This window comes from Branchiostoma floridae, chromosome 18, assembly GCF_000003815.2.
Source record: "Branchiostoma floridae strain S238N-H82 chromosome 18, Bfl_VNyyK, whole genome shotgun sequence".
Taxonomy (NCBI): Eukaryota; Metazoa; Chordata; class Leptocardii; order Amphioxiformes; family Branchiostomatidae; genus Branchiostoma; species Branchiostoma floridae.
The window spans coordinates 3,731,408-3,758,762 of record NC_049996.1 but is presented as its reverse complement, the minus strand read 5'-3'; the positions used below and the strand labels follow the sequence as shown (position 1 = coordinate 3,758,762).

At 41.1% G+C, this 27,355-nt stretch overlaps 2 protein-coding genes across 2 annotated transcripts in view; both read left to right on the top strand.

Annotated features, from left to right (window-relative positions):
• The first annotated feature begins 247 nt into the window (after positions 1-247).
• LOC118406002 lies at positions 248-5,140 on the top strand. Its single transcript, XM_035805856.1, has 4 exons — positions 248-1,088; positions 1,711-1,823; positions 2,369-2,469; positions 2,961-5,140. Exons 1-4 carry the CDS (start codon positions 795-797, stop codon positions 5,138-5,140), a joined length of 2,688 nt encoding a protein of 895 aa, XP_035661749.1. The 5' UTR covers positions 248-794.
• A 49-nt stretch (positions 5,141-5,189) lies between these two features.
• LOC118406001 (mucin-22-like) overlaps positions 5,190-27,355 on the top strand; it is a gene marked incomplete at its 3' end in the record, with an annotated part of 29,433 nt that continues 7,267 nt past the window's right edge. Inside the window, exons 1-3 of the mRNA XM_035805855.1 lie at positions 5,190-5,711; positions 22,627-25,087; positions 25,343-26,923. Of these exons, the coding sequence (XP_035661748.1) occupies positions 5,190-5,711; positions 22,627-25,087; positions 25,343-26,923 (4,564 nt within the window). The remainder of the gene's footprint in view (positions 5,712-22,626; positions 25,088-25,342; positions 26,924-27,355) is intronic.

The following is a 27,355-nucleotide window of genomic DNA, read 5'->3' as shown; positions in this document are numbered from 1 at the left end:
TTAGGTAGAAGTGAGTTTTATTTGTCCTAAATATTGTTACAAAACAATTAACCCCCTCCCCCCATTCATTAAAACACAGAATATGGGTCCGCGTAGGGGTTACAAATCATAGTCCATAGCTAGCCCACTATGCTCAATTGCGCTGGTATATACCCATCAGGGCCCTCAAATGGAACAAACACAAACCTTGTGATTAAGGGTCAAAGTCTGTACTGTTTTGTACCAGTCTTAACCTGTTTGCTGCAAAGTTTACCGTCCGCCATGTTGCTTGCTATGCTATGGTTTATAACCGAAGGCAATGTGGTCTGAGTGAAGTCTATTGGTATCAAAATAATGTAACGAAGTGATCTAAGATTCGTACAGTAACATCATCCAAGACTAAAAATGTTGAGGGTCTGTGAGAAACTCCGCGTAGTGGACGCCAAGAGTAAGAGATTCGGACTAGCACGTACGGAGACAGACTACCTCCGTGCCCTGCAGGACGCCATGTCGAACATGGACAGGTGTGTGGAAGTGGTGTGCTAAAAGGTCTGGGAGACGTGAATTTAGAGAAGGGAAGACTCGAGAAGAACCCAGAGAAATTTGCTAGAGCCATGGTGTTGTACAGGACTGCACAGCTCCGGTGTGAGGACGTAGATGTTGGAGAAAGTCTTAAATATCGTTACCACTATGCCGAGAAACTAAGGTTAGGGAAGCAAGCAAATTTTTTGACTAGCCACTAGCCACGAACTAACAAGAGGAAAACGTCTTCGCCGGCTGAAGTAGTAGATAAATTCCTACAACTAGACCGACAAATGGCTGTTAGGGACAGCACATACTCTTTAGCTCTGCTGATTGAATATACCAGGATAGTGGTAGAAGGGATCGTAAACGGTGACAATGTGTTAGAGATAGAGGCGATCAAGAGTCTCGGCGACGTGTACCTGAAAAGAGGAACAGAAACTAGAGACACGACATGTTTGACCAAGGCCACGGCTCTGTACAACACTGCACTGTCGCGGAGTGAGGGAGTACAGGGCAGAGTGACTCTCATTCACCGCCTACTGTACACGGCAAGAATCAGACAGAAGAAAACGACAGGAAAGAAAGTAAGTATTCACAAACTTAATGTTGAAATAAAACTATTGAGGACTCAGCTGCTCAAATCAAAGTGAATTACATCTTTTAAATCTTTCGACATCTTGTATAAACTTCAAAGTAATATTAATAGGCACTAAGTATTTTCCATATTTTATTTTGAATGACATTTCATATAGTCGCACATCTGGCAACGTTAACGCTAGTTTCCCTGTATCTAGTGATTGCGCTATATCCATTGTATTAAAAAGGGTATTTATCTATAAGGATATCAAATCAACAGATGGTGGTTTTAGATTGTTACATTTTCAAAATATTACAGTTTGAAACCGTTACCCGTTGACTTAATACTCCCTATACCCTGTTTTGTAAAACAACGGATAAAGGTTACCCCGTGGATAAATGTGGACTAGATATAGTGTTGCCTCAAGCCATGTAATGAGTTTTGGCAATCTGTTACTAGTAATCATATCATGTTATTCTGAATCCCATATTTCAACTATGATAAACAAATCCTTTCACGTCTTACATGTATGTGTTGAAGGCTTTATTTTCTTTCTTGTCATACCATACTGACAAAGGTTTTTTTATGCAAGAATAACCCACTTTGCCATTTGTGTGCTACTATTGAAGATTCCAAAGTGCAGAGTACAACAACAACAACAAAGTCCCATGCGCCTGTCACGGGACCCTACGGTGACGTCACACTCCTCTGACGTCAGAGAGGTCAAGGGTCATCAGTCTATGTAAGCACAGTTTCACGCGTGTTTAATGTTTGGTTAATGTTAAAAGTTAACAGATAATGTCGACGCAATCTATGTGGTTGATAAATAAAACGTGCACGAACCAATGTACGATGGACCAAAGGTACAATAGCTGCCCGTGTTTGCAGCATGGGCTGTTTTGTGCTCCCGTCATGGGCTTTGCTCGCTGCATGGTCTGTGTGTGCCTTTGTTATAAAGAGTTTCTGATACGGCTAATCTGTAGTAAGACAACCAATATTGTATGAGTGAATTTGTAAGAGCGGATTTGTAAGAGGGGAAGTCACTAGGGTTTTTGTGGCCCCCCCCCCCCCATCCCCCCCCCCCCCCCCTCCCTCACCTCCATCGCCTTCGCAGCTTGGCGCTTCCATCCCTTTAGAAATGAATTTAGACTGTAGTTGCTGAGATGTACTGTTACTTATGATACTAAATTTTATCGTCTATCTTAGCAAGCAGTACCATCGTCTAGCATAACAGTATAAGCATAATATTTTTTAGACTAAAACGTCGGAAACCCCTGTCCACTGCAGGTCTTACGAGGAGCACCTCACTACAGGAGACCACGCAGTGACTGATGAGAAGCTAGACGTGGCAGAACAGAACTTTGCATCTGTCCTGAAACTGATTCATAGTCATAGTACGTCATTTAAGTGTAGGGCTTTTCGCACCAACATTTCTCTCTGGTGACTATGTCAATATTAAAGACAAGACACTTCCAATACAATGGATGTCGCTTTTTAGAAAAAAAATATTTGAATTAAATTAAGTAACAGCAAAGTAACAATTTTCGAAACTTGTGACAGAAAGTTCAAATAACATTGCATGCAGCATTTTTATTCATCATGCAAATGCCATCTCCATATACAATCTTCATTGTTACTCAACATTTTTATACTTTCCAATGTTTTAGTACATTTACCCTTACCCTTAGCTAGTCCTACCCCCATGCCTGAAGTATGGGGAATATATAGTGGCATCTATAGTATCAGCCACTCACTCCCGTCTCTGTTGTATATTTGCGCACGATAAAACTTTCAACTCAAACTAAACAACGCCCATGTAATGATTATACGGAAAACTTCCCATGTATAAAATGAAATATATAATCCATTTTTCTTGCAGGTCCGAGCAAACCCGATCAAGTTAAGGAGGCTGAATGCCTTTGCAGGCTGGGTGATGTTTACGTCCAGCGAGGCCAAAGAACAAAAGAAGGTAGGAAATTCACACAGGCAGCAGCTCTGTACAACGCAGCCATAGCAAGAACAGACGGGGAAAGACACAGCCTGACCAAAAGACTTCAGCAGGTAGAGCAATCCTTTCTCAATAACACAGCAAAGGTGGAAATAAAACATGTTCCTTGTGATACGACAGTATGTCATAAGAAGCGATTACAAGAGATGCGTAAGCGCGCTAAGTCACAACTACAAGTCATTGATCAGCAACACAATCCGTACCAATACGACGAGGATGACCCGGTCATGATAACAGTCGAGGCTGAGAGAGCTGAAGCAGTCAAGGCTCTATTCAAGAACATTGCTAAAGACAGACAGAGCTTTATCCATGACCTTGTTGAAGAATGTATTGCCACTCTTGGCCCTCCTCCATGTAAGTACGCTTTTATAGGGTTAGGCTCACAGGCAACAGAACTGGTCACACCCTACTCTGACCTGGAGTTCGCCATTCTGATTGAGGAAGGAAAGGACAATGACAACACACGGCGGTACTTCCTCAATCTTACACACTACCTAAACCTGAAAGTCATCAACCTCGGAGAGACGATTCTTCCAGCCATGGCCATCCCGTCACTCAACGATTTTCTATCTGAAGATCAAACTGGGAACTGGTTCTTTGACTCTGTCACGCCGCGTGGGTTTGCCTTCGACGGCTCCATGCCATGGGCTAGTAAGACCCCCTTTGGAAGAGACAAGACTACAATGAAAGAATCCGTAAGCCTTATTCAAACCCCAGTAGAAATGGCAAAGTTTCAGCGGCTAGATGTTTCCCTGAGAGAAGGTTATCACCTGTCAGACATCCTCAGGCGGGTTGTTTTCTTGACAGGAGAAGAGGCCCTCGTGACGACATACATGGCAAAAGTAAACGTCATCATCAGAGGTGATCTGCGTGTGGAATTCCAGTCCCGTTGGTCTGCTTTCCAAATCGTCTGGGATAACAGCGAGCAGTTTATGTCTCTAGAATCTACAGGGCAACTGCTAAATGTCAAGAAAGACATCTATCGTTTTCCCGGCATTGCCATCGAAATACTTGCTCTTTGGGGTCAGATCACCCTTGCCAGTGCGTGGGATATCATAGATAGGTTAAAGAAAACCGAAAAGATCCATGAAGAGAATGCAACTCACTTGATGGTTCTGACCAGTATCTCAGCTGAGCTTCGGTTGAGAACATACCTGCACAACGGAGGACAACAAGACAGTATGTCCCCTCTAACCCAGATGAAATACCATGTACAGTCACAGGAGATATCTGACGTTACCCTGACTTCAGTGTTCCACATTCCGGACATCCAAGTCCTTTTCAGATACTACTGCAGGGCTATCCCCTTGAAGAAGAGTATTCCATTCGGCTTGCAGGTACAAACAAAACAACGTGTATTGAACACGACAATCTTCGATATCTCCCATGAATGCAGAGGTCGAATACCAACAAACCTATTACTGTATAGTAAAGCCAAACACCATTGGGAAGCAGCACTGATAGAGGCCGGTAACGACAAGATCAAACGTGCTGAAATACAGAAGGAATTGGGACGCCTTTCGTTCCTCCATGGTGCAGATATCACCGCAGGAATTAGTCATAATGAAGAGACACTTAGGTTAAACAGAAGTATCTACGGAGACCACGCGGTACATCCAGACATTGCCGCGTCACTAAACAACGTGGGGTTATCGTGGAGTGAACTAGGTGATCACAAGAAAGCAATCAGCTACCTCGAACAATCACTGACGATGAAGAAAACTATGTACGGAGAGAACACAGCACATCCGGACATCGCCGCGTCACTAAACAACCTGGGTAATTATTGGGGTGCTTTAGGCGATCACAAGAAAGCAATCATCTACTATGAGCAGGCGCTATCGATGAGCAAAACGGTCTATGGAGAGAATACAGCACATCCGGAAATCGCAAAGTTACTTAATAACCTTGGAACATTTACGAGTGATCACAAGAAAGCAATCAGCTACCACGAGCAGGCACTTTCGATGAGGAAAACTCTCTATGGAGAAAACACAGCACATCCAGACATTGCCCTGTACGTTAAACCACCTAGGACAGTCATGGAGTGACCTCCGCGATCACCATAAAGCAATGAGCTACTTCAAGCTGTCACTATAGATGAGAATAACTATCTATGGAGAAAACACAGCACATCCGGACATTGCAACTTCACTAACTAACCTGGGAACGTCTTGGAGTGATCTCGGTGATCACAAGAAAGCACTCAGCTACTATGAACAGTCACTGTCCATGAGAAAAACTATCTATGGAGAAATCACGGCTCATCCGGACATCGCTGCGTCACTTGGCAACCTAGGATCGTGTTGGTACCACCTCGGTGACAGCAAGAAATCAATCAGCTACTACGAACAGTCACTATCGATGTGGAAAACTATTCATGGAGACAACAAGGGACATCCGGACATTGCTTCTTCACTAAACAACCTGGGGTTGTCTTCGAGTGATCTCGGTGATCACAAGAAAGCACTCAGCTACCACGAACAGTCACTCTCCATGAGAAAATCCATCTATGGAGAAAACACAGCGCATCCGGACATCGCCGCGTCACTTGGCAACCTAGGATCGTGTTGGTACTACCTCGGTGACCACAAAAAAGCAATCAGCTACCACGAGCAGTCAGTATCAATGAGGAAAACTATCTATGGAGAAAGCACCGCTCATTCAGAAATTGCCAAGTCATTGCGCTATAGAGCCAGACACAAGTTGTAAGGCTTACTGCTGTAGCAGTGAAAGATGGTCAAGTGAGGTTACACTCCTTACTTACTCATTTATTTACTACTACAATTCAAGGTCGGAAGGAAGCAACCAAACATTTGATTTTCAAAAAAGTTGAAAATACATCTGGTGTATCATTTGCAACCAGTAGGTACCCAATTTATGAGTAATGAGGCTAAATTATGTGCTCAAGGCACCTCCTCGAACACGGGACCTGTTTCACGTCCCTTCCAAAAGACGAATGGTCAGGCTATAGCATCTGGTCTTCCTTGGTGGTCTCCCATTCAAGTACTGACCCGACTGAACATTGCTGTAACTCCCGAGATCAAAACTCACTCACTCACTCACTCACTCACTCACTCACTCACTCACTCACTCACTCACTCACTCACTCACTCACTCACTCACTCACTCACTCATTCAAGTACTGACCCTACTGAACGTTGCTGTAACTCCCGAGATCCTCACTCACTCACTCACTCACTCACTAACTTACAATAGTAATATCCTCCGAAAGGAGGAGGAACGCCCGCCTCACCTTTTTCTATAAAGTAGTCAATAATAATATTGATATAGACGCCAGTAATATTGTCAAGTCTGCCAAGGGCGCACCCGGGGTAGTCACGACTACAAATATCAACCCATATACGCATACACAGACATTTACAAAAACTTGTTTTTTCCACGCCCTGCCTGGCACGGTTGTAAGTGCTCCCAACGTTGAGTGCTTCCGTGCCAGGCAGGTGGCCTGCCCGGCCTGCCCCGGGAGCCTCAGCTCCCCCCCCCCTTTCGATGCCCCACCAGGGGCTATTTGGGGGTTACCACAATGTAGATGTAGATGACCCAACCTCTGCTTGGAGAACAGCCACTGGGTAAACTGCCCTCAGTTATACACAGGGATGAGCACGTCTTTTCAACATATTACTTCTCCTCCTCGTGGCCACATTAACAACAGTTACGAATATGAGTGGTGCTAATGATTTTACGACCTACCTTTATCTTTTAGTGGCCCATGCTCAACACAGTGGTGGGGGGGTTCACACCAAACAGAATAGAGGGCAAATTAACACCTATTTGGCAAGCAGGTTGATTAGGCAACAATTCGATGTTAATAGCTCTCTATAGCTATAACCTCCTTGTTCTATAAACCAACATACGGCAGGTTCCTGATGGCTCTTGGGCACCGTTTGGGCCCTTTTCTCTACTTTATGCTACCGCGGCAAATCAGCTTGCAGTTGGAAGTTATGGCGCTACTGAATCGATAATGATGAGGTGACCAAATCATGGCACCAAATCATGACTAACAATGTGGAGAAAGACCTAACTGTAGAATATGTTACCTTACGGCAAGTGAGAATGTTTTGACCTGTAGTTCCAGGCTAAACACGAAGAAATTTAGCCACAAACGCCTGCTTCAGGGTGTAGACACAACACGATGCCGATGAAACAGCCGCCATTTTGGCCTGGACGATCCTGGGGTCACCGCAGCACGCCTCGCGTTGACCCCGGCAGTCTGGACTCTTGATTAGTATAGAGCGAACTGTTCGATAATCATGGGGTCTCAGGCCAAGCACGAGGCTCGATTAGTCAGTCCTGTTTGTAAATCATGCCCCATGATTAACAGAGATTCATGGTAAAAGTGTAAGAATCGGGTGGCTACGTAGGATTGTCTTGGAGTTATCTTGGTGATTATCTAAAAGCAATCAATTACTTCCAAAAGTCACTAAAGGTAATGAAAACTATCCACGGAGAAACCACAGCTCATCTGGATATTGCTGGGGTGTTAAACAACATGGGAAGTTCTTTGCTCAATATGGGTAATCACAAGAAAGCAATCAGCTACTTCGAGCAGTCACTTTCATCGGAGAAAATTATCTATGGAGAGACCACAGCACATCCGGAAATTGTCAAGTTACTAAACAACCTGGGATTATCTTGGAGTCATTTCGGTGATCATAAGAAAGTAATCAGCTACTACGAACAGTCGCTATCGATGAGGAAAACTATCTATGGAGAGAACACGGCACATCAGGACATTGTCAATTCACTAAATAGCCTTGGAACGTCTTGGCGTGATTTGGGTAATCACAAGAAAGCCATCAGCTACTTCGAGCAGACACTGTCGATGGAGAAAACTATCTATGGGGCGACCACAGCACATCCGAACATTGTCATGTCACTTATCAACCTGGGATCATCTTGGAGTCATCTCGGCGATCACAAGAAAGCAATCAGCTACTTTGAACAGTCTCTATCGATGGGCAAGTCTATCCATGGAGCAACCACAGTACATCGGGACATTGCCATGTCACTTATCAACCTGGGAAGTTCTTGGAGACATCTCGGCGATCACAAGAAAGCAATCAGCTACGACGAGCAGTTGCTATCGATGGACAAGTCTATCCATGGAGCAACCACAGCACATCCGGATATTGCCATTTCACTTATGAAATTGGGAATGTCTTGGAGTCATCTTGGCGATCACATGAAAGCAATAAGCTACTTAGAGCAGTCACTATCGATGCATAAAACTATAGATGGAGAGAAAACAGCACATCCCGACAATGTCCAGTTACTAAACAGTCTTGGAGAATCTTGGAGAGATCTCGGAGATCACAAAAAAGCTATCAGCTATCATGAACAGGCACTAATGATGAGTAAAGCTGTATATGGAGAAAACACAGCACATCCGGACATTGTGATGTCACTTGTCAGGCTGGGAGAATCATGGAGTCATCTGGGCGATCACAAGAAAGCAATCAGCTACTTTCATGGAGCAACCACAGCACATCCGGACATTGCCATTTCACTTAATATGAAGTTGGGAATGTCTTGGAGTCTTCTTGGTGATCACAAGAAAGCAATAAGCTACTTAGAGCAGTCACTATCGATGCATAAAACTATAGATGGAGAGAAAACAGCACATCCGAACATTGCCCTGTTACTAAACAGTCTGGGAGAATGTTTTAGAGATCTCGGTGATCACAAGAAAGCAATCAGCTACTTCGAGCAGTCACTATCGATGAAGAAGACTATCTATGGGGAGAACAAGGCACATATTGAAATTGCCAAGACACTACTTGAACTGGGAATGTCTTGGATAAATCTCGGTGATCACGAGAAAGTAATCAGCTACTTCGAGCAGTCATTGTCGATGAAGAAATCTATCTATGGAGAGAATACCACACATCCCGACATTGTCTTGCTACTTCACAGTAAAGCATTGAATTGGAAAGATCTCGGAGATCACAAAAGGCAATCAGCTTCTACGAACAGTCACTAACGATACTGAAATCTTTCTATGGAGAAAACAAGGAACATCCGGACATTGCGAAGTCACTGTACATGCTTGGATCGTCTTGGCGTGATGTTGGTGATCACAAGAAAGCAATCAGCTACTTTGAGAACTCACTATCGATGAACAAAACTATCTATAGAGAGAACACGGCACATCTGGATATTGTCAATACACTTAACAACCTTGGAGCATCTTGGAGTGATCTCGGTGATCACAAGAAAGCGATTAGCTACTACGAACAGACACTGGCGATGCAGAAAAGCATCTATGGAGAGTCACATCCGGACATTGGAACGTCATTTCACAACCTTGGATTATCTTTGAATCATCTCGGCGATCACAAGAAAGCAATCAGCTACCACGAACAGGCACTTGTGATGAGGAAAACTATCTATGGAGACAACACAGCACATTCGGACATTGTGCAGTCACTAAAGAACCTGGGACTATCTTGGAGTGATCTCGGTGATCACAAGAAAGCAATCACCTACCACGAACAAGCACTTATGATGGGAAAAGATATCTATGGAGAAAATCATCCTGACATTGTCAAGATACTATACGACCTTGTCATGTCTTGTGGTCATCTTGGCGACTACGCGAAAGCAGTCAGCTATAATGAGAAATTACTATCTATTTTAGGGAGCAAATAAGCACATTTTAGGATCTTTAGGAGGCTTAACAATCTGCATTCAGCATTCCCTTTGTCCAAAATAAGTACAAGCGAAAAAATGCACAGAATACCAGAATGATAATCCAGGGTCCCTCCCTGTGAAAACATTCTTTTGTTCAGATTTAAGTTAAATTGAATCATAACAAGCTTCAAATATTATAAATTGCTTTGCTAGACTATGTAGAGAGTCTTTACCCGTCTGCCACGAGAAAAAAGGCCTGGTATTACAGCAGACGACAGGAAGATATTTGCCTGTTTACTGACGTATAAAGTTTGAAAAACCCTGTACATTTGGTCACAACTAGTTTTTCAAGAAAATATTGTCAGACAAAGGAAAATGATCCAGATAGTTGGAGCAAATGTAGATAAACAACAAAGCACCATTCACAATTCTTTTGCTAACCTATTTTTTGTTGCACAGTATATATGTTCGTAAGATAATGATAGCCTCATTCTTTTCTATAATGTATTCAATAGTATTATTCTGTTCTTTTGTAAATAAATTATGTTTATTTTGTTGCTTCTTATGTCATTTTCAGTACAGTTTATTGTTATATCATTCCTTATCATTAATACTACTTTGTACTCATCTGCAAATGTATATTCAGTTTATTCAAGTGAACTATGTTTTGTTGACCATTATTTCTATTCAACTTACGCCACATAACCTAGGTAATGGTTCTGCTACTTTATATTGACCTCTGACCTCTCCCATTCCTTAAGTTACCTCAGAAGATTTTTGTTAAGTACTTATTCTGTTCACAATTTGTATAGGTTTTCTTTCGAATTTCTTATATTTCATATTATTATATATGAATTGTCATGGACTCCAGGACGAATTATGGTACAATATCACTAATGGAGATTCTGATAAAACAAAGAAATAAATGTGCGTTCATCTTCAAATCCTTCTGACTTTCATCAATGTTCAGTCCTTGCCGAGGTTGAATGCCTAGCTTGAGTATCTAAAAATCTATATTTGTGTTGTGCAAGCACTTTTTTCACGTGCCCTTACAGCTGAATTAGTTTACAATAACTACGTGTATAGAAGTATTCTAATACTTTTGATGCCTTTTTTCCATAAAGCTGTCTGTACGTTACATGATGTTAAACTTTACGTTTTGTGACCGCATCTGAACTGTGAGCAGCGACACCTGTCCTGCAGTACAATGTGAACCAGTTACAATTGCCCTGAAGAAGGTGACAGACGGTCACTGAAACGTCGGTGAGAATAAAGGATTGGTTGTGTAAAAGGAGTCTCTTTATTCACCCTTGGTGCCTTCTTTACAGCCTTACAAACAGGAATTAGCTATATAGTGCTATTAATCTGTAGTCTGAGTATCATTCTAGTTTACCAGGGATCCCTGGCCCATACTGTCCTTTACCACCCTTTGAGAGGGTGGAGTATGGGAGCCCCGATAAACTAGGATGATATTCAGGCTATTTGATCTGTTGCGCTGACCAACGCTGAACAACTTTAAAAAAAGAACATTGCAATTCTTTTTAGTTGTTGTTGTTGCCTGCATGTAATGCAGGTTTAGTTTTCGGTAGCGAGGATACGAGGTTATGGGCGTGTTTGGTCATTATGGGGAAACGCAAGAAGATACGAATTTCTAAGGTGGAGGAGAAGGAGATAGAGCGTCAGTGTAAGAGAGTGGTATGTGTATGATTTTTTGTATGCCCTTGTATTGGTTGTCTACTGTACTGATAGTCATATGTGATGTTGTATTTTGTGCGATGTTGTATGATTGTGTGTGTTTGTACCTTGTTTTGGTGTAAATATTTATCATAGGATTTGGTATTTATGTTGGGTAAATGTTTGGGATGTCGTGTGATATCTGGAATGAAGAGTGGCTTTAAATTGTGCCAGTAGAAGTCATGACTAGGACCTACACTGTATTTATATGGTTGTGTGTCCAGTGTTACAGATGGTCAGGTGTCCTGCGCTAAAGGTTACCAGTTCTTCATTGTGTCATTTTGATACTATTCCTGATATACATGTGATCACTGCCATGTGCCTGACAACTATATGTTACAAACTGTTTTCTTACTATGCACAGAATGTTACTGGCCTTTTGACTTCAATACCTTCATTCTATAATGTCTTTGTTACAACATGAACATAGCGACCACATTAATGTGTAGTTTATGCGGTATTCATTATGGTATAAAGAAGACTTTCCATACTAGTCGCCCTCTTCAGCATATATAGCGCATCGCCCAAGATAATGCCGTGGTGACCTTCAAATGATTACAGAGGACCTAAATAAGACAAGACTTAGTTTGGTTGCCAAACCCCATATTTTTACATAACCTTGCAATGTAATTCATACAAAGTTCTTTTGATGTTTCTATGCCACTGAGGTGTTCTCTATAAGAATCTGGATTATGCCACTCTGTCATCATTAGGCAATACGCACAATATGCAAAGTAGGGCGGCCATTAAGAAAAATCTTCTTTTTGTCAATATCTGAGTAACTTCACATGGTATCAAATTGATTTTGGTGTTTATCCCCGTGCTTCGAAGGATAAATAACCAGATTAACCCATGTTGGTAATGACCACACCACCATTTTGGCAGTTTTACAGAAAATCTTGTTTTTGTCAATATCACTGTAACCACGCCTGCTACAAAAATAATTATTCTGGTGTCTCCATGTTTTGAAGGGTACAAAATCAGATTAAACCATTGTAGTAATGATCAAACCACTATTTCGCACACACACACACACCAAAACCACAACAAACCATGACACATTCAAACAAGATAAGTCTATGATTACAACAACCATACTGCTACACATAGCTCGCCATTCACACAAAGATACACAGCCCACACACACACACAAATACACAACATCTCAACATACACCAATTACATTTCATGCAGGCCTGAGGTCTACGAACTCTTGTTTTAGCTTTGTTTACAACCACTACAACAGCCAACTGAGTATTACCCACAAGGTTTCTTTGCACTTGCGCTTGTTGTTCCTCTCGGGTCGAGTAAAATACCTGTAGCGAGAGAATATGGTTCGCCAAAGGATTTTGACATGAATGGAAAGCGAGTCGCAACGTATTTTAGGATGGGGGCTTGAACCAAGCGGCTCTGTATGTGTATGTGTTTAAAAGAACTTAACACACTAGTAGTATTGGTAAGCTTTTTTGAAAACACCCTTCTGTAATGAAATCCTGAATAACCCTCAATACTTTCATACATAAAGGTAGTAGAACACGGCTTTCGGCCTATGGGGATTTCTATAGTTAATGACGACAAGGTGACTGACATTGACGCTGATAAAATCATAGCAGGGTACAATTTTCAAGCATTACAAACTAATATGTTGAAGTCGAGGGTATGACCTGCCAAAGTAATTGAAAAGCAGTCTTTCCAAATTTTTGTACGTTCTCTTCTCTTTTGGGATCATGCGGTGCCATGCTGAACTGCAGCAGACACACCAAAGTAGTCAGCTGCAAAGATCACGCGCATTGATACGGGGAATGGGCAAACATCCTGATCTTATACATACGATCTGAAAGTCGACTCATTATACTACCATATAGCAAAGTTCATGCCCCGCTGTCTTTCACGTTACAGTCTTTACAAAGTATATACAGACGCTCCCAGATTTCGGCCGAACCACTGTTTTTACCCCTACGCTACCTTAACCAAAGTAGACAAAGAATCGTTGAATTAATCAAGGAGGCTAAAAATAACCACGAACATACTAAACGTATGTAGTATCGACGTTTACCGATTACAAGTCCAGCCATGAATGTGTGCGTGTCCTGGGCCACATGTGCCTTCACGCTAGCATGCACATGTACACGTAATCTGACATACGATACATGTTTACTACGTTAGAGCGACCGTAATGATGTCATAGGTCCTGACCCCAATTCTCACTCCTGATTGGCCAAGCGTCGTGGAGTGTAACCCCCGCTGATTGGCCATCGCGTTGCTTCCGGTGGCCGATTTGCATATTGATACAATATGGGGAAAGGAGTCAAGGCCGGTCAAATCTTTTCTGGTCGCCTAACACAGTATTTATGGGCGACACCTGTCCTTTAGTAGTTCGGGTATAAAGTAGTGCGCCACAATACTTCAAAAGGCCGTATACATGTGTAGTTATTTCTCTGAGCACAACAGCGAGGTGGAAATGTTAAGGATGATATAAGTTCTGAGACTGTTTAAATGGATTAACGATGTTTGTTCGGTCGGCGTGAATTTGCGCCTTGATACTGTTATCGGGTACTGACTGTGTGTCGGCTACAGTACCATGACCGCCGCCGGGGGTAAAAAAAGGGACTTTTCAAATAGAACGAGCCGGCAACTTTGTGTTCATTTTTAGATATGTTGTAGTTTGTACCCTGAAATTCAACATATTAAATTCTTGTAAATTGTTTCTGAACCTTGCCATAAATTGTGAGGCATCGAACTTCCTCACTTCGGGTCCCTTAACCATTTAAATCGTCGAAGGCAAAATACTGTGTCATGTCACCTTATGTGTATCTTATCTTGGTATTATTCGTTTATTATGTCTCTAATTTGTACAATTTTCTTCATCTCCGCTTGCCTAAAGACACGTCAAAAACAGCCGAAGACGAACTTATGCTTGGAGGGGTCTTCCCTGTGTGAGTTGATCAAACCTTACAGTAGTGTTTTACACAGCTTGTACATGTATCTACTATACAAAATATGTATAGTTTCCGGTTGTATAAAAAAAAAATAGCCATTACGTATATATTTTCTTGTGACACAAGAACATATATATACGTAATGGCTATATTTTTGTAAGTTTTAAAAGTTGTGTAATCAAGTTTATTTCAGACTTGAACTCTTCTCTAAGTAAACACATGTAAATGTTCAGACATGAACACACCTACCTCTTCTAAGTTATCACAAGTCAATGACCCAACTAACAATGGTTACTCGGGTACATTGCGCCAATATCGTGTTCTGTATGGTTTCACATACATGTATATAGAGAGATCCAATACAATGAACCAAATCAACTTGCAATTCTACGATAGTGTTAAAACATCTCGATCTTGTCTTGTGTACTATACACTAATACAATGTTTTCCTTTTAATGTTTAGTGCAATTTGAATTTCAACCCAATATATATATACATATGAGCTTGGAAATCTATAAATATCCAAGCTAACAGATGTACCTATAAAGATACCTAGGCATACATTTTAGAAATGTATCCATGTGTAAAAATTGGTACCTGACTTCGACTGGGTAGGTAAAAGGCAGTGGAAGGAGAGGGATGGGCTCCACCTTCCAATACTGTACCCTAGACACAGTGGATAACAACCCACTGCCCCAACGGCTTCAAAAAGTCTATGGGACTAAGTCACTAAGTCCAAACCTGTTTCTATGCCAACGATGTTACATACACCGTGCAAGAATGTTTTGTAAACAGCGCGCACCAAGTTTAGCATTGCGATGTCGCCACGCCCTGAAATTCCGCTACCATGGCAACGGCAAGCAACAGGTGCCGCCAAAGGTCTCGCTGGTTCGTTCACATTCAACCAAGGCCGTACACACGGGTGAACACCGTACCTACTACCACATGTTTTTTGAAAGACGAGCTATGATCCATTTTCTACCCTTTGTTCCCCAGGAAAGGGCCCACTTTTGAAAACAACTTTCCCACTATTGTTTCAAACTCTCCCGTTTCATTGAAAATGTTTATACAACAAGCGATAGGGCTGGAGTATGTAGCCTTTTGTTGCAAGGTGGGTGTTTATTACAATGATCAGGGTGAATGGGTATGAGTTGATAGCAGTGTTTTGAGAGTGTACGTTGGAACATGAACACGTTGGTATTTCCGTAATAAGGTTTTGGGGCAACATAACGCTCTGGGAAAGTTGACAGGTATTGGTATCGAATCATTACACCAACGTGTACGTATCTATGGATTAAAAGTATTATAACTAGCCTTGAATATTTCGTGCTAAGCACTGCATACATTGCCTTCGTCTTACTAAAACGGTAACATGAAAATCATTGAAAAGTAGCAGTGTTTTAAAATGCATATTTCATAGGTTTATATTTCCAATCCCAGCAGGGTAGTTTGAGAGAATAAAAAGTATGATACAACAAACGATAGAACGTATAAAGTGATGTTACAAAATAGCCATGAGCATGAGGTTTTGTATGACTGAATATACACTTTTCTTTTTCTTTCTCGCAAACTGATCAGTTCAAAACCCGTTTGCGAGAGTGCCCCTTGTATTACTAATGTCAAAAGTAACGTATTCGGTTGTATTCTTAAACAAGTACATACATGTAGGGTCATCCTACCATGATCGTAATCTACTATACTCTCACTACCGTCACAAAAAGTAGGATACGTTGCTGAGGCCTTCCAGTGATGTCCCTAGTAGTAGACAACGTACTATCTTACAGCAGCTTGAAAACGCTTGTTGTTCTTGTGTGGCATGTTGTAACACAACCAACCCGTACACAGGAGTACAATAACTTTAAAAGGTTGTCTATTATTGTGTAGATCATTGCAACACCTGTCAGTTCGTGTTGTCATTTTGAGGGAGGGTATAGAATTTCACAGAAGTCCTTTCGAGTAACGGTGACTTTCAAATTCTTTTTTTTAAATAAAGAAATATCTAAGAGCGTCCCATATCTGGTAAAAGGTATGGAAGACATAAAATCGTAGTAAATGGCGGTAAAGTTGGCGACTGTCAAACTTAACTTACATACATGTACTAAATGATTTACACGTTATAACCTAGCAAAAGTGGAGTTATATCTACAAGCTGTATTCGAATACTTCTTTTTGGTCTATATCTAGGGCAATGAAGTGGCGAGAATTGTCAGAGTTGTTAACGTTTGCGTCCATTTAAAAGTCAGGTGCTGTGTGAATCTGTTACTGGGTGGGTCAGTAACAAGAGCACTATTCAAAGCTTTTATGTACAACAGGGTAACCAAACTCCAACTCTTGTAGCCTGGGTACAAAAGTGGGTGCACAGCCGAGACAAACAACACAGATTTATGTAAATATTGTCCGGATCTTGCCGCCCTCGTCCATGACTCCCATCTATACGTGAAAAAAAATAGTTTCTTTTCAAGCCAAATTACAAAGCCGTGTAAAAAAAAGCAACAACATATAAACATCTGAATCATTTGCGTTCGGTACAATTCGTTTATGTTTATAAAAACGAAGAAAATTTTCAACAGCCGTTAATGAAAAGTTGGTGATTTTGAGAGTAGAAGGAGATTGAGTTTTGCAACGATCCCCAGCAAGGGAACGTATTTTTCTCATGTTGTTACTTGTACCATAGAGGGTCAGTGATGATGAAGGCGCAAGGTTTCCCCAAACCTTCTTAAGGTGAAAGTTTAAGGATCCAAACGTCTTAAGACGTTACGACTACAAACGAAGACATGAGAGTGACAATGTTCGTCTTGTGGTTCATCTTCGTGGGCCAACCGTGCGGTAAGTACACTTTCTTCCCCAAACTATTCCTTGAAGGCGTACAATCTTTAGGCATGTTCTTCTTACTACACTTAAATCGAGTTTATAATGTTTTACATCAAATATTTGTGTCTTATTATGATAGCATACGGACTTGTAAATGGTTCAATAGCTTTTTGGGACAAAATTAGTTATTCTAAGCCTAAAGAAAAATCTTGGCTTGTGAAAAAAGGGTCTGCGAAAAAACTAAGGCTGCGCTGTTTTCTTTGAAACTATCGGTACCAAGTGCGTAGTTGATAAAATTCTAATAGATTTTGATAAAGGGAACAGGCGTTTTAATCGAAATAACGTAGGAACTTACACCGAATAATGTTATATGTGTAAGATAGTAAAAAAAAGAACATTAAAAAATAATATTCACCTTTTAAATGAATGTGTATGTGTGTATGTCGTCGGGCTTGTCTTGAAGCGTCTTTTGAGTGTTGCAATTCATTGCTTCGGAAGAGATTTTGTTAAAGAGAAACGGTTTAAAACACTAGTCGCGTTTTGAGGTGTGCGTTTATGTGAGTGGGTAACTAATGTAAAGCTGTATTGTATGCTACTTATAATAAGTACATGTACCGTAGTGAATGTTTAGCTTGCCTAACGTTTATAGTTTTACACCAAAACGATGAAACTAGAACATTTCTAATATGTCTTTCTGTGGCTACAGACTATTTCATACCACCTGCTCAAAATCACGTTCGTATAACTAGCTCGAAGAAAGCCCGGTCTCGTACGTTGTACGATTGTCGTGCGATCGCAAGGGCATTTTTGAGATAATCGTACGTGTGTCGTATAAAACTTAGCTGTCTTGTTGTGGAAAAGTGTGAGTTAGATCCGTGTCGGTGGTTGGTTCTGTCCCAGTCTTCTTGAAAAATCTACGACATCAAAATCGTTCGACGAATGTATCCATAGGAAAAAACGTTGGTAACACAGCGTGCATGGTAAACGATGTTTATACAGTATCGCTTGTGTGGCGGGTTTCTTTGCGGCATGTTTACACTATACACACAGACTCCCAAGTTGTAACAGTATTAGGTATATGGGTCAATTTTCACAAAAATTCCTACGGTTGATACAAAACCTGCAAATGACTACAGGTGTTGAAATGGTTCACGGAATGAAAGATATAAAATATAAGTATTTCTGGCATTTAATTAGTTCTATTCCAGTCATGGCTTTGTTAAAATCTTTTCTTGACTTATTTTTCTTTACCAATTTAAGGTATGTTGATTGGTAATTGATAGACTTGAACTTTGTATTTGACCTTTGCTGTAATACATATACCTTATCTTGTTTTTGACTAGCTTACTTCTTGTTTAATACACAGTTTTAACAATCTTAACGAAGGCATTGGTACATGGTGATAACTTTTACTCCATGTGTTGTTTTTTTGTTAAAAGCCAACACCAAAGCCCAGCAAAAAATTAAGAATTTGAAAACTTGAGTTGGGTGTACAATGTCTTCGCTTTAGCTTTAACATAACGAACCTCTGACAAGTTCTGCAATATTAATTTTTCTTATGCTTTGACCATGTTCTTATTTATCTTTGAGACGAGGACATAGATGCATAAGAGTAGTTTTAGATTTAAATTAGGCCATAAGATGTTTTACAAAAGAATTATAAGTCCTGTCACTATTCATACGTTATAACAATTTTCTTTCTGTATGCCTGTACTTAGCTTGATATGGTATTTATATAAATATAATGATGAATTGTTTATTATAAATAAAGGCTATCACTCATTAAAAATCCGTCACATGATATTAAATTACACATATATTATTCCATATGTATTGACAGTACATCTGATTTGAGCAACGAGCAACAAGACTAATAATGTGTAGTTGGGTTGCCGGCTTAAGTGACTAATTTCTTCTTTTTTTGCAAATTATACTGAAAACCAATATGATACATTACTTTATAAGTTCACAATCTATTTTCTTTTATTCTTGACTGAGGCGAAAACAAGACATTTTAGAACTTGAACGTGTATCTCACAGTGCCTCGGTAAGTTTAATTTGCGACTGTTTTCCGGACTTTTGCTGATTTGTCGCAAATTGTGTCTTGGAGCATATAATATTTGACATTTAAAGCCCAGGTGAGCAGGTTATTGTTAAAAAATCTTTGCAATGATAAAGCAAGTTCATTTATGACGTCACAACGTAGTATGAAATATACGTAGAACCTTAAACGACTCTTGCAGTAACAGAACTGACCAAAGCGGTGAATTTCGACCAGACATTGATGATCCATATAAAAGATAACATTATATTGCGTGTTTCCCCTTGAATGTGTAAAAATATATGTTTATAAATCTATTAGAACAAAATTTGAAACCCACAAAATACTTTTTACTGAATTAATGTTGCCTTTTGGCGTCTACTTTGCGTCTACTTTGCACCCATTGACACTTATTTGTTCCAATTTATGCGGCTAATTTTTGGTCTAGTTCGCGCGTATTCGCGGCATTTTGCCACTTGTGTTTGTTTTTCAACTTAGTTTTTTTAAACGCCATTCCATTCGATGACCTAGCTTTCGCTGGCGCAGCTAGCCAAAGAATTGGCGCCAGTTGGCGAATGTCATTCGCGAACTAGTCGCACAGTTGTCGCATATTACTCGCGGTGCAATGAGATACCTCTTTATAGGATATAAAAACAGCTGTCCGTTAAGTGATTACGTTGTGTCGTTGTAATTCTAACAATTGCAAATGTATAGTGACCAAAGTTGCATTGCACATACGCATGGAGTAGCTATTGGTACTGCTCTAAGCTGGTAACTCTATTCTTATATATGTGATACAATTTACTAATTGTCACAAAAGATGTGTCGTTCCTAAGATTTGTACTGTTACTAATGCATAGGAAACAAAATGTTGTATTTCGTATTATGGTCCTGAAAAAATAAGAACTTTGTTAGAATTTTTCTTTGTTTTTTTTTTTTTTTCTAAAGATTTCGGCCAAAGTGATCCAATGAATATCAAGGTTCTCCCAAAATGCATCAGAGCTGAATAAACTGAACAAATAGGAACAATGTTTAAAACACATTCTAACATTCTTATATGAAGTGTCGAAAGCCTTTTTTTTAATTTGAAATCTGCCAATGAATATGATTTAAAGCTAAAATACATCAGAACTGAATAAACTGAACTAATAGGAACAATGTTTAAAATACATTCTCACATCCTTATATGGACTGTCGAAAGCTTTTTAAAATTTGAAATCTGCAAAATTGATAATTAAAAATGTAAACTGGATTTTGTGTTGAATTTATTGAATGAAATGTGATACAGCCATTATATGTCCCTTGTCAGCGGTTCACCTAAAAGGGCTACTTTTCCTTCCGCCCCGCTTTCCATTCTTCTTTAAAGTAGTCGTATCATTTTGCCATGGATGCTAATTTTAGGAAGTAAAACATGCATGCTACTTCACATTATACGGTAAAATACCCACTAGTCTCGCATACATGAAAAAGCATTCAGTACTGTGCTAAAATCTCCAAGTGCTCTTTAAATAGATTAGTAAGCTCAGCCTATGGCTGAATGCAATGTGTTTGACATGGCCTGCTAAAACACGTTTTGAACGGTGGGGAATCCGAGCCTGTTTCTAATCAAGAACAGTTTTCCCGCCACGCGGCGACACGTGGCGTGATCTGATTGGTCGAAATATTAATTACCCAACAGGCAACGGGAATCGAGAGACAGCTTGTCACTTCACAACGCGCGGTCGGACTGTACGGTTCCATTATGTTGCCCTCCGTGGTCAAATTTAGTTCCAAACCAAATTGAGGGGCAATGTTAAAATCTCGTCTTGTTTTGTGTTGTCGGACATCTTGTTAACAATTCGCCGTCTCGGTGTGCACGTTGTCCCTCATTTATGCCAAAAATATTCACGATCTGCGAAATGTCTATACGTAAAAGAAATACATGGGTAAGGTCTGCAAGGGTTTAGTGAGTTTTACAAATACACCTCGCGTAATACACCACAAGTACTAGTGAATTAATTGATACCTAATCTGTTACAAAATAACAGTGTCACATTCTTCTGGAGTTTAGGACAACTTTAGGTGCCACATAATGGCACCCAACCTTCCGGTCGGATTACCTGCAGATAAGCTAGGATTTCGCTAGAGGGCGCTTTCCCCACCATACATTTGGCAATGGCGTTCAATGCATGGTGAATCTGTGTATCTAAAATTGCAATTTGAATCCATCGATTTTAAAACAATCTGATCGGAATCCAAGGAGGTTTGATGTTCATTTTGACTGATAAAATACCAACGAAAAAAGGGTAACAAGGAATTCCATTGGGTGGGTACCGATACTGTGTACGGGTACAAAACCTTTTTTTTTTCTTGACCCTCGCGGTAGCACTGCTAATTTTTGAGGGTCAACATAGACAGCATTACATAGACAATGGGAATTTACAAATTTTTAACAATTATATTCAAGATGATTAAATGCATTTGGAGGTCAGAGGCCATGCAAACAAGTATTCGTGTCCCAAGTAGATATTTTATTAAACATGTTATTCTTTATTCAACAAAATACAAAATAGTACATTACAAATCACAACAGTGCAATAGAAAAATTACTTACAAGCATAACAGAACATTTCTGTGGTGTTTCTTAACATCACTAAGGTATAGAAAACGTTATTTTGGTCAAGAAGATTTTATATCCTTGTTTTGGTAGAGAGACTGGAAGGAATAGCTGGAGGTACCTAACGGTATAGCTAGAATCGATTTGTTGACACAATGTAGGTGTGGAATTCGTCCGAAAGGCTTCTTTTGTCCTTTTCTGGTTAGAAGCCAGTCGCCAGGTTTCAGAGTCATACATAACTGTGGAAAGTACACAGGCATTGTAGATACAGATTTGCATGGCTAGCTTTTCTGATTTCTTTTTTCACTAGGCCTAGTCATAACACTTTTGATTGCGTTAGAATCAGGTACTTCATCATAACTATTCTAGAAAACCACTATCCTGTCCACTTACAATGAAGAACATTAGCTTAGTATTGACAATACGCCGCGCACAGGAATGGGGTAGTTTCTGGTAAGTTTTCAGTCACAAAGAAAAGATCAGAAGTCGATTTCACCTAGAAGTAGATCATATGTCAGATTCACAATGTACAATGGATGCAAGTACAGTATAAGCCAGTTAATTGCACAACGGATTACCACACACTTCTGTTTAATGTACGTTATCCCGAAATCCCAAAGAAGGGCGTTCCAGCTAGATAATTCTGATTATTAAACAATGCGAATAATTGCACGAAATACCAAGTTAATGGGTTGTGTAATTAATCGGCTTTTACTGTATCTGTAAACTATTATCTTATTGTAAACTGTATGTATAACTCTGTAGGCTCATACGTTTTCGCACATTCATTTGTTCCTTCACTATTCTGCTTGGAACACGACAATAGGAATCGACACTACCACCACGGAGGTCAACAACAGAAGAACAAGTACTACAACAAAACGCCCGGAGACAACCGATACTGCGGGTTCAATAACATCAACACAGAGAACTTTATTCTCTTCAGCTACCTCGTCTACTATAACAGATATAATAGGTAAAACTACAACTAGATCGACGACATCTTTAGGTTCAACTAGAACTCCTACTCAGGGCACACAGAGGCAAACTGCAATATTTACTACTACATCTAGTACAAATGAAAGGACTACAGAACCAAGTGCTTCTACTTCTATAATTGATATCACTAGTAAAAGAACGTTAAGTACACAACAACAGTATGGTACAACAACGGGAAGTTCAAGTACAATAACGACAAAATTAGAAGATTCAACAGAAGCAACTACAGATTTAGGTACGGCAAGCTCATTTTCAACGACAAAGGGCACAACTCGTCAGAGTACAACCGAACCAATCTCTACCTCCAGCGAAACTGTATCAAATTCCTTACCAACAACAGTATCAAGTCCAGCTGAAACTACAAATGGAGGCATAACTCAGTTAACAACGTCAGTGAGAACAACTACCTTATCTCAGAGTACAACTCAGCCAACCACAATAGGTGTGACAACAGAAACTTTAGCCCGAAGTACAACTCAACCAACCACTTTTGGTGAGAAAACAACAACATTATCGCAAAGTACAGCTCAGCCAATAACGTCGGTAGCAGAAACCACAATCCTGTCCAAAAGTACAACTCACTCATCCACTAAGAGTGATATAGCAACAACATCATCCCAAAGCACAACACAACCAACAACTACGGTTGAGAAAACATCGACCTTGTCGCAAATCACAACTCAGCCAACCACTACAGGTAGGGAAACAGCAACCTTGTCACAAACGATAACTCAGCCAACAACTACAAGTGCGCAAACAACAACCTTGTCGCAAAGTACAACTCAGCCAACCACTACAAATGAGAAAACAACAACCTTGTCGCAAATCACAAATCAGCCAACCACTACAGGTAGGGAAACAACAACTTTATCGCAAAATATAACTCCGCCAACCACTACAAGTGCGCAAACAACAACCTTGTCACAAAGTACAAATCAGCCAACCACTACAAGTGCGAAAACAACAACCTTGTCGCCAAGTACAACTCAGCCAACCACTACAAGCGCGCAAACAACAACCTCGTCGCAAATCACAACTCAGCCGACCACTACAGGTAGGAAAACAACGACCTTGTCGCCAAGTACAAATCAGCGAACCACTACAAGTGCGCAAACAACAACCTTGTCGCCAAGTACAACTCAGCCAACCACTACAAGCGCGCAAACAACAACCTCGTCGCAAATCACAACTCAGCCGACCACTACAGGTAGGAACACAACGACCATGTCGCCAAGTACAACTCAGCCAACCACTACAAGTGCGCAAACAACAACCTTGTCGCAAATCACAACACAGCCAACAACTACAGGTGCAAAAACATCAACCTTGTCGCAAAGTACAACTCAGCCAACCACTACAGGTGCGGAAACAACAACCTTGTCGGAGGGCACAACTCAGCCAACAACTACAAGTGCGGAAACAACAACCTTGTCACAAAGTACAAATCAGCCAACCACTACAAGTGCGAAAACAACAACCTTGTCGCCAAGTACAACTCAGCCAACCACTACAAGCGCGCAAACAACAACCTCGTCGCAAATCACAACTCAGCCGACCACTACAGGTAGGAAAACAACGACCTTGTCGCCAAGTACAAATCAGCGAACCACTACAAGTGCGCAAACAACAACCTTGTCGCCAAGTACAACTCAGCCAACCACTACAAGCGCGCAAACAACAATCTCGTCGCAAATCACAACTCAGCCGACCACTACAGGTAGGAAAACAACGACCTTGTCGCCAAGTACAACTCAGCCAACCACTACAAGTGCGCAAACAACAACCTTGTCACAAAGCACAAACCAGCCAACCACTACAGGTAGAGAAACAACAACATTGTCACAAAGCACAAACCAGCCAACCACTTCTGGTGCGGAAACAACAACCTTGTCGCAAATCACAACACAGCCAACTACTACAGGTGCAAAAACAACAACCTTGTCGCAAAGCACAACTCAGCCAACCACTACAAGTGCGGAAACAACAACCTTGTCACAAAGTACAACTCAGCCAACCACTGCAGGTGCGGAAACAACAATCTTGTCGGAAAGCACAACTCAGCCAACAACTACAGGTAGGGAATCAACAATCTTGTCGCAAAGTACAACTCAGCCAACAACTACAAACGCGGAAACAACAACCTTGTCGCAAAGTACAACTCAGCCAACAACTACAAGCGCGGAAACAACAACCTTGTCGCAAAGTACAACTCAGCCAACCACTACAGGTAGGGAAACAACAACCTTGTCGCAAAGTACAACTCAGCCAACAACTACAACTGCAAAAACAACAACCTTGTCGCAAAGTACAACTCAGCCAACCACTACAGGTAGGGAAACAACACCTTTGTCGCAAAGTATAACTCCGCCAACCACTACCAGTGCGCAAACAACAACTTTGTCACAAAGTACTACTCAGCCAACCACTACACGTAGGGAAACAACAACCTTGTCACAAAGCACAAACCAGCCAACCACTACAGGTAGAGAAACAACAACCTTGTCACAAAGTACAGCTCAACCAACCACTACAAGCAGGGAAACAACAACCTTGTCGCAAAGTACAACTCAGCCAACCACTACAGGCAGAGAAACAACAACCGTGTCGCAAAGTACAACACAACCAACAACTACAAGCGCGGAAACAACAACCTTGTCGCAAAGTACAACTCAGCCAACCACTACAGGTGCGCAAACAACAACCTTGTCGCAAAGTACAACTCAGCCAACAACTACAAGTGCAAAAACAACAACCTTGTCGCAAAGTACAACTCAGCGAACCGCTACACGTAGGGAAACAACAAGCTTGTCGCAAAGTACAACTCAGCCAACCACTACAAATGTGCAAACAACAACCTTGTCACAAAGTACAACTCAACCAACAACTACAGGTGCAAAAACAACAACTTTGTCGCAAAGTACAACACAGCCAACCACTACTGGTGCGAAAACAACAACCTTATCGCAAAGTACAACCCAGCCAACCACTACACGTAGGGAAACAATAACCTTGTTGCAAAGTACAACTCAGCCAACCACTACAAGTGCAAAAACAACAACCTTGTCACAAAGCACAGCTCAGCCAACCACTACAGGAGAGAAAACAACGACCTTGTCGCAAAGTACAAACCAGCCAACAACTACAAATGAGAAAACAACAACCGTGTCGCAAAGTACAAATCAGCCAACCACTACAAGTGCGCAAATAACAACCTTGTCACAAAGCACAAACCAGCCACCCACTACAGGTAGAGAAACAACAACCTTGTCACAAAGCACAAACCAGCCAACCACTTCTGGTGCGAAAACAACAACCTTGTCGCAAATCACAACACAGCCAACAACTACAGGTGCAAAAACATCAACCTTGTCACAAAGTACAACTCAGCCAACCATTGCAAGTGCGCAAACAACAACCTTGTCGCAAAGTACAACTCAGCCAACCAGTACAATTGCGAAAACAACAAACTTGTCGCAAATCACAACTCAGCCAACCTTTACAGGTAGGGAAACAACAACTTTGTCACAAAGTACAACTCAGCCAACCACTACAGGTGCAAAAACAACAACCTTGTCACAAAGCACAGCTCAGCCAACCACTACAGGAGAGAAAACAACGACCTTGTCGCAAAGTACAAACCAGCCAACAACTACAAATGAGAAAACAACAACCTTGTCGCAAAGTACAAATCAGCCAACCACTACAAGTGCGCAAATAACAACCTTGTCACAAAGCACAAACCAGCCAACCACTACAGGTAGAGAAACAACAACCTTGTCACAAAGCACAAACCAGCCAACCACTTCTGGTGCGAAAACAACAACCTTGTCGCAAATCACAACACAGCCAACAACTACAGGTGCAAAAACATCAACCTTGTCGCAAAGTACAACTCAGCCAACCACTACAGGTGCGGAAACAACAACCTTGTCGGAAAGCACAACTCAGCCAACAACTACAAGTGCGGAAACAACAACCTTGTCACAAAGTACAACTCAGCCAACCACTAAAGGTGCGGAAACAACAACCTTGTCGGAAAGCACAACTCAGCCAACAACTACAGGTAGGGAATCAACAACCTTGTCACAAAGTACATCTCAGCCAACCAGTACAATTGCGAAAACAACAACCTTGTCGCAAATCACAACTCAGCCAACCACTACAGGTAGGGAAACAGCACCTTTGTCGCAAAGTATAACTCCGCCAACCACTACAAGTGAGCAAACAACAACTTTGTCACAAAGTACAAATCAGCCAACCACTAGACGTAGGGAAACAACAACCTTGTCACAAAGCACAAACCAGCCAACCACTACAGGTAGAGAAACAACAACCTTGTCACAAAGCACAAACCGGCCAACCACTACTGGTGCGGAAACAACAACCTTGTCGCAAATCACAACACAGCCAACTACTACAGGTGCAGAAACAACAACCTTATCACAAAGTACAACTCAGCCAACCACTACAAGTGCGCAAACAACCTTGTCGCAAA